The sequence below is a fragment of the Alligator sinensis genome, unplaced genomic scaffold, assembly GCF_000455745.1.
Source record: "Alligator sinensis unplaced genomic scaffold, ASM45574v1 scaffold907_1, whole genome shotgun sequence".
Classification (NCBI taxonomy): Eukaryota; Metazoa; Chordata; order Crocodylia; family Alligatoridae; genus Alligator; species Alligator sinensis.
The window spans coordinates 1,282,273-1,296,665 of NW_005841925.1; the positions used below are offsets into that span (position 1 = coordinate 1,282,273).

Here is a 14,393-nt window from a genome sequence, read left to right on the forward strand (position 1 = left end):
GCTTGGTCCAGCCAGCAGCAGGGCATAGCCCGTGTTCCCAGCACTACCATGCCCGCATCAACTCTGGAAGTGGGGACTCTGCCCTGCCACTGCTTGCCAGTGGGGCAAGCAAGTGAGGCAGCGCTGGGAGCGGGGGCTATACCCTAATGCTGCTTGTCCCCCTCCCATGCTCCCTTTCCTCCCCCAATCCCAACAGATTTACCAGCTGGAGGTAGCTGTGTCAGCTGTCTTTTTAGCACATGACTGAATATCCGAAGCAGCCAAATCCTTTCTGAAACTTTTCTGAACGATTTGGATGCTTCAAATCAATTCAGAGCTTTTAATTAGTCTCCCGATTAGTCAGATTCAGAGATTTGGTCCCCTAATCAGGCCGAATCCCCTCCAAATCAAATCAGCTATCAAAGCTTCGCATAGCCCTATTCCTAATATTTAACCTAAACTTCCCTTGCTGCAACTTGAGACCATTGCTCCTTGTTGTCATCTGCCATCGCTGAGAACAGTTTAGCTCCATCCTCCTTGGAACACCCCCCCACCTTCATGCAGTTGAAGGCTGCTATTAAGTCCTCTCTCAGACTCCTCTTCTCCTCTAAATAAGCCCAGTTTCCCCAGTCTTTCCTCAAAAGTCATGTCCCCCAGCCCCCTCACCATTTTTGTTGCCCTCCACTGGACTCTCAAATTTGTCCACATCCTTTCTGTAGTGGGGGGCCCCAAACTGGACACAGTACTCCAGATGTGGCCTTACCAGTGCTGAACAGAGGGGAATAATCACTTCCCTTGACCTACTGGCAGTACAGCTACCGGTGCAGCCCAGTATGCTGTTAGCCTTCCTGGTAACAAGGGCACACTACTGGCTCATATTCAGCTTATAGTCCACTGTAATCCCCAGGTCCTTTTCTGCAGACCTGCTGCCCAGCCAGTCAGCCCCCAACCTGTACTGATGCATGGGATTGGCCCATCCTAAGTGCAGGACTTTGCACTTGTTCTTATTGAACCTCATGAGATTCCTTTTGGCCCAATCCTCCAATTTGTCAAGGTCACCCTGAGTCCTAGCCCTACCCTCCAGTGTATCTACTACACTTCCCACCTTGCTGTCATTCATGAACTTGCTGAGGGTGCAACCCCTCTGCCAGGTTGTTAACGAAGATAATGAACAAAACCGGTCCCACAACCAACCCCTGGGGCATTCCACTTGATACGGGCTGCCAGCTAGACACTGAGCCATTGATTACTACTCTGTGGAGCATGACAATCCAGCCAGCTCTCTATCCACTTTACAATCCATTCATTCAACCCATTCTTCCTCAGTTTGCTTGCAAGAATGCTTTGGGAGACTGTACCAGAAGCCTTGCTAAACTCAAGGTATATTATGTTCACTGCTTTCCTTGCATCCACAGGGCCAGTCATCTCAGCATAGAAGGCAATCAGGTTGATCAGGCATGACTTGCCCTTGGTGAATCCATGCCGTCTGTTCCTAATCACCTTCTCCTCCAAGTGCTTAGATTCTTTTGAATGGATTCTTTGAAAAACTGCTCCATGATTTTTCCAGGGACTGAGGCGAGGCTGACTGGTTTGTAGTTCCTTGGATCTTTCTTCTTCCCTTTCTTAAAGATGGTCACTAGATTTACCCTTTTCCAATTATCCAGGACCTCTCTCAGTCTTTCAGAGATGATGGCCAGTGGCTCTGCAATCACATTAGCCAAGTCCCTCCCCCTCAGATGCATTGCATACAGCCCCATGGATTGGTGCATGTCCAGCTTTTCTAAATAGTCCATAATCTGTTTTTTCACCAATGAGGGCTGCTCACCTCCTCCCCAAACTGTGCTGCTTGATGCAGTATAGTCTGGGACCTGACCTTGCCTGTGAACACTGAGGTAAAAAAGACATTGAGCATTTCAGTCTTTTCCTCATCATCTGTCATTAAGTTGTCTCCCCCATTCAGTAAGGAACCCACACTTTCCTTGATCCTCCTCTTTCTATTGAGGTACTTGTAGAAACCCTTCACATCCCTTGCTTGTTACCCTTAGTACCCTTCACATCCCTTGCTAGCTGCACCTCCAATTGTGCTCTGGCCTTCCTGATTTCATCCCTGCATGCCAAACCAATATTCTTATACTTCTCCCAAGCTGCTTGTCCAAGCTTCCACTTCTTGTAAGCTTCCTTTGTGTTTAAGCTCAAAGGGTTCTCTGTCAGGGAATAAAGGGGATAAAATATGCCAGACTTTCAGGACAAACTTGCATGTATTCTTTTTAACTGTACACATGAGTTAGTTTAAAGTTAGCTGCACAGCTGGTACTCTTCCCCCAATCTTCAGTACTACAGATCATTGAGGGGAAGGGGGGGATGACATTCATAATTCTTTGATATGGCCTTTAAGGCCAAAAACAGATTAGTTTTAGGCCCCATATAAAAGAGAAAAATCATGCAACTACAACATGAAAGCAGCTGTGGAGAACAACTGACAAGCAGGCAGTGGAAAAATCTCAGCCGTTCATTACCTGCACGCAAAATGTGTGTATTACCATGTTTGGGGTTTTTTTTAAATACAAGTGTGTCTCAGTTTCTGGAAGGCAGAACTAGAATCAATTTTTTTATGGGCTCGGTATCAATGGGCCTACTACACACCTCAAGAGAAACATGTTTAGTATAAACAAGCAGCCACTGATTGTGTCAGCTGCTTGTAACAACTATTTCCCATGTTATTTTTCAGTGCAAGTCAGAGTAAGGCATCAGTAACTAGTATGACAGCAATAACCTACCTAACATTTCACTGGCTGTCTTGAACTCTTTTAGGGATCATTTAAAAAAAAATGGACTTTTGCTTTTTCAAAACATACACCTAGCTTTACTTCAGGGGCTGACAGAATGTCCTGCCATTTTTATCAATGGCTCTAACTGATTCTATTTCCTATGAAAGAATATTACTTTACTTTAAGAAATGGTAGTGGTTATACAGTTTTTTATTGGGTTTTTTGTTCCTTTTATAGACTAAGACTATTCCCATTTCTAAATCCTTCACTTACCCTAACTGGAGACATGTCTGAACTGCCTTGCTCTTGAACACAAAAGGCAGATTTATGGTGCACTTCCTTACTGTTCCCTACAGAAAAGAACACTTGTGGATATTTTGTTCCTGCCAGCCTTCCCACCAAAACTTAATTAAGACTGTCACAGCATGGAATATACCACAGGTCTAACTACTGTGCCTCAAAACTCTCTCACAAATTCTGGCCCCACAATTTCCATGTGCCAGGGGTCACGTGAATTACATGCAGACCCATAAATTGAGCTACACAGTCAGAGGCTAAGCATTCTGTTATCCAGCTGCTAGGGAAGGTAGAAAAATTGCTCAGGAAGGCTAATTCTGCTTTTCCTGGCGATCTTAGTTGATTAAAAGACATACAACATTGATCAAGAAAAACAAAGTTGACTAGAGACCGTTCAATATCAGTGAAGGCTGCAGATGACACAGTCAAAAGACACACAATAAAGTTAAAAAAAAATCTCAAGACAGACATGAAAACCAGCGTAAACATCTACTCACTTGCCGATATCATCTTGATCAGCAAACTTCTCATCGTTGAAGCCAAACTGGTCAATAAAATTGGACGTCATTTGTTGCATCTGATAATCAGAAAAGGCCTGGCAACCCCAGGACCAACGACAGTGATATAATGATTCTAATAATATTCTAAATACTACTTTTGCCCATTTTGCTTCAGAAATAAAATTTGCTAATTTAAACACAAGGGGGTCAGAAAAGTTTGCTTATTTTCAAAACCAAAAATTCTCTACTGGATAGGCACCTATCCACATTAGATAGCTTTGAAACCAGCCTGACAGCAGCAGCTCTAATAAGAAAGTTACAATTTCAGCTTTCTTGCCGTTTCAAGCAGCACCTTTCCAAATGCATCCCCATAAAATATACTCCCTTGCTAGTATGAAATCACAGTTCAGGGAACAAAGGGAAATAGGAAATGTTTAGGAACAGAAAGATGTGTGCAGGTGAACAGTTGCAGTCAAGTTGGTCGACTATAACATTTTCAAGAATGGGATTTAACTCAGTGGTTCTCAAACTTTTTTAACTCAAGGCACCCTCAGAAAAATGAGCTTCCATTTGTTTCCTGACTACAGAAAAACAGTAGAGCAATTCTTTTATGGCAACAAATTCAGACAGACACATTCAACAGATCAGAGAATATGGATTCCTATTTGAAATGTGTGCATTTATCTTTTAAATTGTGGGCAGTTGTTTGCATACCTAACTATGCTAATGGTATGGTACCCCTTGGGACCCTTAAAAAAAAAATCTCAACCCTGGTTGAGAAGCACTGACCCAACTGATTTTTCTCCATGAACCACAAGAAAAACAGAGTGGGTAACAAAACAGAATACATACAGATACCAACTCCTTAACTATGCATCAGTTACGAAATGTTATTATTTAGACACAAATCTCATGAGATTTACAGCTATTTTTAAACGCAGTCTTAAATATCAAGTTTGTCAGCATATTCTTGGCTTTAATAGATCGAAGTTTTTATTTTATTTAAGGGGCATCAACATTACTTCTGAAAGGACTAAAGCCATGCTACCTTCAGTCAAGACAGTCATATTCTTTACAAATTGCATATGGAAACGAGGAGTGCATTTCACTTTTCAAATGAAATGAAACCAAACCATGATAGGGAAGATGACCATTTTCTGGACTTGCAGCTAGCTTCCAATTGTTTTAACTAAAGCAATATAGAAGGCAAGGGAGAAGTGTGCCTAGAAAAGAGCAGTAGGTAGGTAAGCAGAAGGCATGGGAATGGATGACTGAGGAAAAAGGATGACAGCAGAGGGAAAATGTAGAGCTTGTGAGGCATTTAGGAGTTTGGAGGAAAACAAAAGGATAGTGATAAGAAAACCAGGCAGCTTCTTCACACCCTTAGGATTGGGGGTAGGTAAGGAGAGCCCTTATTCAAACAACCAGTGGAGAGACCTGTATTTGTGCAGGTATATTTCTGGTTGAACATTTCAAATTTCAAGATTTAAAAGATGCCTATCAACCTCTCAAATATTCTAGGATAGTGGTATACTTGCCACAACAATATCATTTACTGATTTAGTAAATGAGGTGTTTTTTCTGTTCTTTGCTACTGGTAATTACTGTAACAGCATTGTTTTGGTCTCAGAAGACACCTGGCCTAGATAAGAACAGCTTGCAAGTGGATGAGCGGCCATTCAAAAAGATGCAGTGCCTTCACCTCAAAAAAACCAGACAAACAGTGAAAGAAAATGAATACTAAAAATGTGATTGGATTTGAAAACCAGAGATGTGGGTTTTCTGAAAAATTTTGAACTGGAAAATTTTCCAATGCCTTAAATAGATAGTGATCTGATTTAGTATGTTTACTTATATTTAGTAAACAAAACTTAAAAAGTACCCCCATGTTAATTTTATGTCCCAATACCTGCAAGTATTTGAACTGAAATATTTGATTAGGAAAAAAATTAAATACAGCACACAATGTGGTTTAAATGTTATATTCAAACAAATTCAAAGCTTTATGTGGAAATAAATTATTTTTATTGGAATACTTGTAAAAATGTAAAGACAATACACAATAGCATGTACTTCCCTTCCATTGTTTGTTTAAATTTGAGAAAAAAAACAAAGGCACTGAAAACTGTTGACACACTAATGTTAGCACACCCAAAGAACCGTGCATGATATGCCCTGGTTGTCCACTCATCTACTTCAGAGTTTAACTCTCTTCCACTGAGGTCATTGCAGCACCTCCAGTTTCACTGTCATTATCTGTGGAATCACTTGCACTACTTGTTAGTTCCATTTCAGAATCAGATCAAGGCAAATCTGATTCAGAACTATTTGAACCTCATTCTCTTTCGCTAAAGGATGGTTTTGCCAATGAGTCTATGGGCAAGGGCAACTTATCATCGCACTTCATCTTCTTCACTAACTGTGCTTCTGACTGATTCTCCAGAAGCAAGAGATTTTGAGAAATAGAAACAAGCTTAGCGGTGTGTTCATTTGTTAATCTATTCCTCTTTTCTGTTTTGATTGAGCTGAAAGCCTTCCAGTTCTGTTCACAAGAAGCTGCTGTTGGTGGAATGCTTGAGGTCCTTAGAGCAATCCTGGACAGCAGTCGGTTGTTACAGTAGCCCTTCCACCATGTCAGAGACATTCTCTGCTGCCCGCCAAATGATGTCTTTGCTCCAAAAAGTTCTCTCTTTTGCATGGTACTAAGCAACGTCTGTCATCAAAGCTATTTCGTCCATATTGGGAACATTCTTAGCTACTTCCATAATTGTATCGAGAGCAGTAGATAATTCATTTTCTGATAAACGCTGTCCTCCGTGTTGAGGATCCAAAACGTTTGCTGCCAGATGAATTGGATGACAGCAAAACTCAGATCTCTTAGTAAACATCTGTTTAACTACTACTGTTTTTGGACAGAGGTGAAGAAGGCAAAAGCTCAATTAGATTTTCATTCAGTTGTCTGAATATCTCCGGAATACTTGAAAGGCTTGGTGCATCTCCTTCAAGTTTCTTGATAGCAACTGAAACCGTTAGTAGCAAACTGAATGCTCCTTGAACTTGAACGCAGAACACATCATTGTCGAGAATCTGCTTCTGAATGTTCATGGGAATGATCTGAGATCCTGTGTCATCTATTGAAGCACACTGCAAACAGCTCTTTGTATGCAGCAAACTACGTAAACACTTTGTAGCCGAGCCCCATCTAGTTTCTCCTGGCTATAAAAGTGCACTTTCCTTCCCCCGCTTCTCTTTCTGTAATTTATTTGAAGCCTGATTAGCAACATGATGATTGCTGAATACCTTCACAATTGCTTTGCAGCTTGCCAATATTGTTTTCACTGTATTCACACTTATTATGTCCTATGCCAGAAGATTCAACCCATGAGCATGACAGCCACATACAATTAAATGAGGATACTTTGCCTTTAAAATTTGCCACGCAGCTTTCATGTTACTCGCATGATCAGTTATAAGGGCTTGTAGCCTGGAGAGACCTGCACTTTCAATCTCTTCACTTGGTAATTTGGCTATGTATTCACCTGTACGACGAGAAGATTTAATAGCAATTGCTTTCAGGAATTGGTTCAGGTATTGCTAACAATTTTCAATAAAGGATTTCCTTGTATATCAGTCCATCCATCTGACATCAGAGTCAGTGATTCTGCTTGACCAATCCTTTGAATATCCACTGTTTGAACTCTGTCATACTCTGTCTAAGAGAGAATGTGATAAGCAATGATGTGACAGTAACTTATATGATGGGCAAACTAGTTTGCAATCTTCCTTCCAGTATTGATTTTCAGTTATGGAAAGATGTGTACCATTTGCAAAAACTGCTTGAGCTACTGTCTCATCTGGTTCTTCTTGATCTTCTTTTGACATCTTGTTCACAAAGCCCAATAAAAAAGCTTGACTGTCTTGAACAACTACTCACTGTGGATCGCATATTTGGTGACAATGATCTTGAAAGCGAGGATCCTGCTTCTTCCCCCAAACCTGGCAGCTCAACATTTTCATTTTCCACGTTCTGCAAATCTGCTATTTAACTTGAGCTACCAAGTTCCCGCAACAAAAGGAGGAAAATATTTTTATTTTAGCTGATTCTAGTCTGGCCTCATCCATCAAAAGGAGAAGCGGCAGTGAGCCTGCTTTCCCCCTCCCTGCCAGAAAAAACACTGCTGCTCAACTTGTTGCTCAGTTGCGCTAGGACTGCAGAGCCAAAGGAAAGTATAGTCTGGCCTCTGCCATCAGCCAGAGGACTAAGCTCACTCCCCTGGGTTGAAATAATTAACTATTTATCTATCTATTACAGATGTCATAAACATTAGGACTGGAAGGGACCTCGCAAAATCATCGGGTCCAGCCCCCTCCCACCCAAGGGGCAGGAAGTCTGCTGGGGTCAAATAATACCAGCAAGATAAGCATTCAACCATGCCTTAAAAGGCATCCAGAGCAGGTGCTTGCACCACTTCGGCGGCAGCAGGGAAAGGAGTCTGTCCCAGGCTTTCAGAAGGAAAAACATCTTTACTGTCTGAGTTATGTCCAGTCTAAAATGGTCTTCCCGGAGTTTGTGACAGTTAGACCTTGTTTGCCCTTGGGATGCCCTGGTGAACAGACGTTCTCCCAGTTCCTGGTGCACACCCCTAATATATTTATAGGCTGCTACCAAGTCCCTCCGGGCCTTCGCTCTTCCAGGCTGAAGAGTCCCATGTCCCTCAGCCTTTCCTCATAAGACTTGTTCTCTTGTCCTCCGATTAGGTAATTTTAAAAAAAATTATTGTTAAGCCTAAGCCACTTTAGGTGCTTAGCGCAAGCAGAAAAGCAGGATACAAATATTTTAAATAAATCAATAACAGTCTAGAGTTGCATTAACGACTTTTTAAATTATAATGTTTTAAAACGGTGGCTGGACTTGATGATCTGCTCAGGTCCCTTCCGACCCTACCAACTATGAAACTGAAAACAATACAGATGCTAGTCTATACTGTGTGTTGTTTAACATATTAATTTGTTTACTTACATAGGATTCCTGAAGTAGACTTTTCTAAGATGATGTTGTTCCAATACTTCATTGCATTAGCTTTCTGTATATGGCTTGTACTCTTTCAGGACAGATTCTATGTTATTAAATGTTTCTTCATTCCTCTTGCATTGTTAGTATAGTCCTGCCCCCAATATTTACATCTACCAACTTTATTTCTTCCTTCCATCAGGGGCTTGAACTTCACTATCATGATGCCACACGCTAGTTTTTTTTTTCTGATTAGGCATTATTATGACTACTTGAAACCAAAAGCACTAAAAAACTTACAGACCTTATGCAAACACTTCCAACTTCCCCAACTCAAGAAAAGAAATGAGAGACTGCTCTGTGTGTTTGCTGAACTGAAAGTGAAACAAAAATTAATCACAGTTTTAGTTTTGATTTTCCTTTCAACTTGCAGTCTGAGATGAAATAAGAATTTTAGCTTTGGTTTTTATTTGAGCTGCACAGCCGATTACGTGAATTCATAACTTGATTTTTGGTTTGGATTATTATGCGAGCGTATTTACCCTCCTGTTTACAAATCAATAAAGCATGCATGTACTCTCTCACACACTTCCTAGGGATAATCACCTGAAAAACATTAATTACAACTTTGAAACTGCCACACTTGCCTAATATTGTATTGGCATCCATTCATTGTTATTAATGAGTTTTATGAAACAATGAATTTTTAGAAATGGAAAATTTCCTAAGGAAAAATAAAGCACTGGAAAATTTTCCATCCCACATCTCTGTTGAAAACTGATAGGATTTAAAAAAATACATATTTTTCTCTATGCCCTTTTCCCCTGCTGCTGTGGTTTAAAGAAAGCTAGAAAAGGGTTCTCAGAGGCTGCCAACCAGAAGTCTGATCTGTGTTTTGCGAGCTGGAGGATGAGGAGGGAGAAGACAAGACTTCAATATATTTTTGTTTGTTGCTATTGAATTACAGGAATTTGCAGAAGATTTACAGTATAAGACACATCGTTGTGGTAGTGCCAACCCTACTGAAGGGAATTCAGGACAAAGCTTAAAGACCTCAAAGGAAAAAATACTTCAATTTGGTTTTGTTTTTTTTGTTAAAAGAAACAAAAAAACCTCAAAGATAACAAAGCTAGATTGATAAGGCTGATCCATCTCATGGCATATAAAGAGTTATACATTAAGTTAGACAACAGGTGGCAAAGGTTATGAACTTTATGTGAAAAGTTACCAGATTTTGCTTGAACAAATAAATTCTAGTTACAGAACTGTCAGTAGGAAACAGCAAATTTTAAGAATCACTTCACTTCTCATCCAGCATTCTTAATAAATGTTTCCAAAGGGATCCCTTTAGCCTAGGTCAGCCATTGGCAGCCTTACTGTGGTGGTGGCCCAGAATGACCTGGCCCAAGTTCAAGTGGCTGCTGCTTATTCTCCTTGATACCAGCCACACCACAGGTGAAGCTCCTTGTTGTCTGGCTGTGGTGTGGTGCAGGTGAAGGTCCCTGCCACCAAAGGCACCAACGTCCATGGGACTGATAGAATAATTCTGCTGGCTGTAGTTTGTCAATCCCTGGCCTGAATCACTGAGATCAAACCTACTCTGTATCAAGGGCTAATTCAGGTGTTCACAAATGAATTTTTAAAAGGTTTTCAATTTTTAAAAAAGCCACGTTTTTCATACACAATTAAGCTAATTTTTGCTTACTCCTAAACTGTGGGTATGCAGACAATTTTCTAGAATCTCATAACACTGCTAATATCAGTGTAGCTCCTCTGGTGACAGTAAATGTAGCAGCTTTAACACAGTCACGTCAGCTAGCTTTGCTCACAGAAGGTCCAGATAACAGTGGTAAAAATATCATCATTGGCTAGTCTCTACTACCACTCCCACCCCAGCTTGCTGGGCAGAGGAAGGGACAGAGAAGAATGGGGAAGATAGAGACAGTAATATCTAGCTATTTATCCTGGGACAAGCGGTCTACCTCTCCTTGAAATGATTTAAGCCTACTACCTCTCTCACCATATTGAACTTCCTAGCATGAACCAACTTCAAGACAGACTCTGCCATTCTAGATTTAAAAGGGTCTAAGCATCTTTTGCAAATATATACTTTGACTGAAAAGATCAGTCTTCAGCAATCCATTGCAGTCAAAGATGATTGTATTCCATAATGGTGGGTCCAAAAATGGCTGATGAGGCCTATCTGGGATCGACAGTCTCTACTGCAGTTGGACATATGTTTCTGTGTGGAAACACTTAGACTGAGAAGATCGGTACCACAGCACTAGTTTCCTCTGAAAGTTGCAGGGCACCTACTGGACATCCAATCAGGAGGTGGTGCTTGAAACAACTTTTGAATATTTTCTAAATATTCAGCTTTCTTACTAAAGCTGCTACCTTAGGGAAGGAACTCAAAGCCATCCAACAAAATGGTAACTCTGATATGTGCCAAATTACTGAAATAACATTAGACATGAATATACCAATACGAGTTTCTAACATTACAATACACTTCAATTAACCCAATTTTACAAACATAAGAACCAAAGACCATGCAGTTATGCTTGGTTTTCCAAAAAACAGGCAGTTAAAAATAAGCTTTTGGATCAAAAATCCAATTCAGTATATGTTGCAAAATGTTTTTATCAGTTGTTTTTCAGCATACAGTGACAGCTCATATGTTCTTCCAATTTCCACTAAAAGATTAAAAGGAAAGATATGCTACTAGTGGGGCGGTGCTAATCCAGAGCACCCTGCAGTCATCAAAAGTGACAGAAGTATCAAAAGCACATGGTACTGTTGGCTGATAATGTAAAAAAAAAAAATGCTACCCAGTGGTGTGGCATAATTGTATTAAATGTTCTATTGCTGTCAAATTAGCAAACTATAAGTTTCTACAGAGCTTTACATTTCAGACTGCCTTGATCTTCCAAATGTTCCAGTCTGACCAGTCACTAAGTTTTCTAAACACTCTTAAAAAGCCTTCATTCTTGCTTTTGTATAGCTGGTAGCTAGAATACATGCATTCTGTTCATAGTGTATGATACACGGAAATTCTAAAGTTAATTTGAAAGAGATGCTGGCCATATAAAGCAGCTTAATTTAAAGGATTTTGTTGTGCATATTTAAATATCAATGGTTTGCAACTTAAGTTCTGTACTAAACTACTGGATTCCCTATGCCAGAATAAACAGGCTCAGCATTCTATGTCCACATTTGGGCAATAACATTCTGATATTCTCCTAAAGCTAGAACATACCGAGATGAATTAGCCAATTCTCTTCCTTTATTCTTCAAACAATCAGCTAAGACACCTTACTTCATAAATTAAAAAAAAATTTTGAATTTGTAGTAACTGAAATAGAATGCATATTCTTTTGACAAAGTATATATATATATTAACCCTTATATATATTAACACAAAAATGTGATTCAAATGACATTTCACTCATCTATCTCCAAGAACTGAAACCAACCTATGGAATATATTAAACAATACCATTTTGCTAAGAACCAATACCCATTCTTAGAATTACTTGCATGAATACAAGTCAGTTTCACACTATGGTAGAGTGACCAAAGACCACAGTCTAAGACAAGGGTGTCAAATGTAGGGCTGCTCTATCTAGCATGCCAGACTACATGCAGGCCAACACAAGCTGGGGGAGGCGAAGGAGGAACACAGCCTCCTTTGGACCCAGGCAGACATGGCAATTGCCAAGCAGAAGAGTGAGAAGGCCCCAGACAGTTCTGTCCCCCCCCAGCCACTTTGCCAGTTGTCACTGATGCACCCCTACCTCCTTAGCAAAATCAGCCCTATTTCCAGTCCCATGCTAGAGCTGCCACATGCCCCATGCCAGAACCAGAGCATACTCCAGACTGAACCCAGCCTGCAAGGAGCCCTGTGGTCTGTATCTGGTTTAGGGCATAAGGTGAGTTTGACACCCCTGCTTTCACAAAAGGAACAACCTATGCATAAAAAGAACGTTAACTAAACAAACAAAACTCACTTGCTGCAAAGAAGAATCTTGTGAGAAACCAGTTTCTTTAAAGTCAATTTCGTCATCGCTGGATGAATGAATGTGGCAGGTAGTAACCTAGACAAAGAAGTTTAGGCATTTAATACAGAAAAAAGGTTTCATGCAAATTTGAATACAAGTTAACCGTCATTAAATCCCATTGCAAAAAGAGATGTAGTGGAAGATTTTCAATCCAGGAAGTAAATTTTCAACTGTCATACTACAAAAGCATCACACACACACTATTTATAGGGTGTTGTCCATTTTTTATAGTGCTAGACGCCATTAGCCAATTACTCTACATCACATGAGAACTAAACCAACTTTAAACATCTAGCTGCTAAACAAACTCAAACTGACAGTGACAGATCAGGGTCTGATTCTTCAAAAGAACTAAGTACCTAAAACTCATCATTAAAAGCACTAGATCCTGAGGCTAGATGGCCAAGATGGCTTAAGTTAAGAAATATTTCCATAAAAATAAACACTGCATAGAATAGCGTTTCTCAGCTCATGGGTTGTGAACCAAAAGTGGGTCACAAAAATACATGAAAGGGTCACAAACAAACCTTAAAAATGGATTCTCCTTTAAAAGAAGAAAAACATGGGAAATGGTGGTTTTTCCCTTGCAGGCTGGCAGAATTCCAGCCTGCTTGGGACTCCCCATGCCCCACGCACTGAAGGGCAGTGGGTTGGGAATGAGGGATACTGGGTCAGGACTACCCATCGACGCTTACAAATGGGTCCTGGTATCCTGGTACAAAAAAAGGTTGAGAACCACTGGCATAGAAGAACACGTGTAATTCTTTCACTTATTACTTTGAAACAACTGATCCTCTTTCTAAAAGTGAAACTGTCTATATGAAGGGCAAAAAACACCTCAAAAACTATTTAAATAAGTTTTCCATACAATTTTTTTAAATTCAGGCCTCCATAGAAGAAATTAATATTACTGATCTTGGGTAAAACAAACATGACCTTGGAATGACTCAGCAGTAAAATCACACCCCATCCTTCTCTGCTACCCAAAATCATCATGTTCAAACCCAAACCATGGTATAGGTTCTGCATGTACTTAGCATATATTTGTTTTTAATTTGAAAAATAAGATGCAAATCTCTAAATAAACTGAGTATCAGAACAAAGAACCTCCCTAAAAGGTCACTAGGATTTGCCCAACAGTTTAACCAAACAATTGCTCAGAATTACCAAACATTTCAATCATTTTTTGTTCAAGTCTATTAAATTTTAAGTAAGTAGCCTTGTGAAAAGCAAGTAATAATAAAAATCAAGTCAAACCAAAGTAAGACACTTGGAATTCTGACTTGCAGATTAAATTGGCCTGAAGCTAAACTTAAGCATACCTGTAAAAATGACTCAGTTCACAACTCCTGTGCAGTTTTCTACTTAACAGAGATAAAGGGGTTATGAAGATACTAGACTAAAAGGACACATCAGAACTCTTAGAAGTTTTTATAAAAAGGAAAATATTTAGTATGTTTTGCCATCACTCTTTGGGATTTTTCCAAGTCTGACTGTTAGAACAGCTTGCTTCTAGGATGTGAAAAGCCTACATGAAAGGATGATGTACAAGCTAAGCTTCAAATACGTACCATTTCCCTCTGTGGAAAGCTTGGATATTAACAATAGAGTATCTCCTATAAACATCTGCTAATCAATCGCAACCATAAAGACATCAGAAATGGATTACAGAAGCTCCAAAAAACACTAAATTCTTCAATGCAGCTGTACGTCTAGTCTGTACAAGCAATGCACGCGCGCGCGCGCACACCCCCCCCCCCCCCCCCCCCCGGCTCTC

At 40.1% G+C, this 14,393-nt stretch overlaps 1 protein-coding gene across 7 annotated transcripts in view; it reads right to left on the reverse strand.

The window, feature by feature from the left end:
• PPP6R3 (protein phosphatase 6 regulatory subunit 3) overlaps positions 1-14,393 on the reverse strand; it is a 110,039-nt gene that overhangs the window by 31,537 nt on the left and 64,109 nt on the right. For 5 of the 7 annotated variants that reach the window (XM_006019183.3, XM_014517747.2, XM_025198539.1 and 2 more), the window contains 2 exons: positions 12,566-12,652; positions 3,542-3,639 (listed from right to left, as the gene is read on the reverse strand). In XM_006019183.3, coding sequence (XP_006019245.2) covers positions 3,542-3,639; positions 12,566-12,652 — 185 coding nt within the window. The remainder of the gene's footprint in view (positions 1-3,541; positions 3,640-12,565; positions 12,653-14,393) is intronic. The other 2 variants (XM_006019185.3, XM_006019184.3) reach the window with 2 other exon arrangements.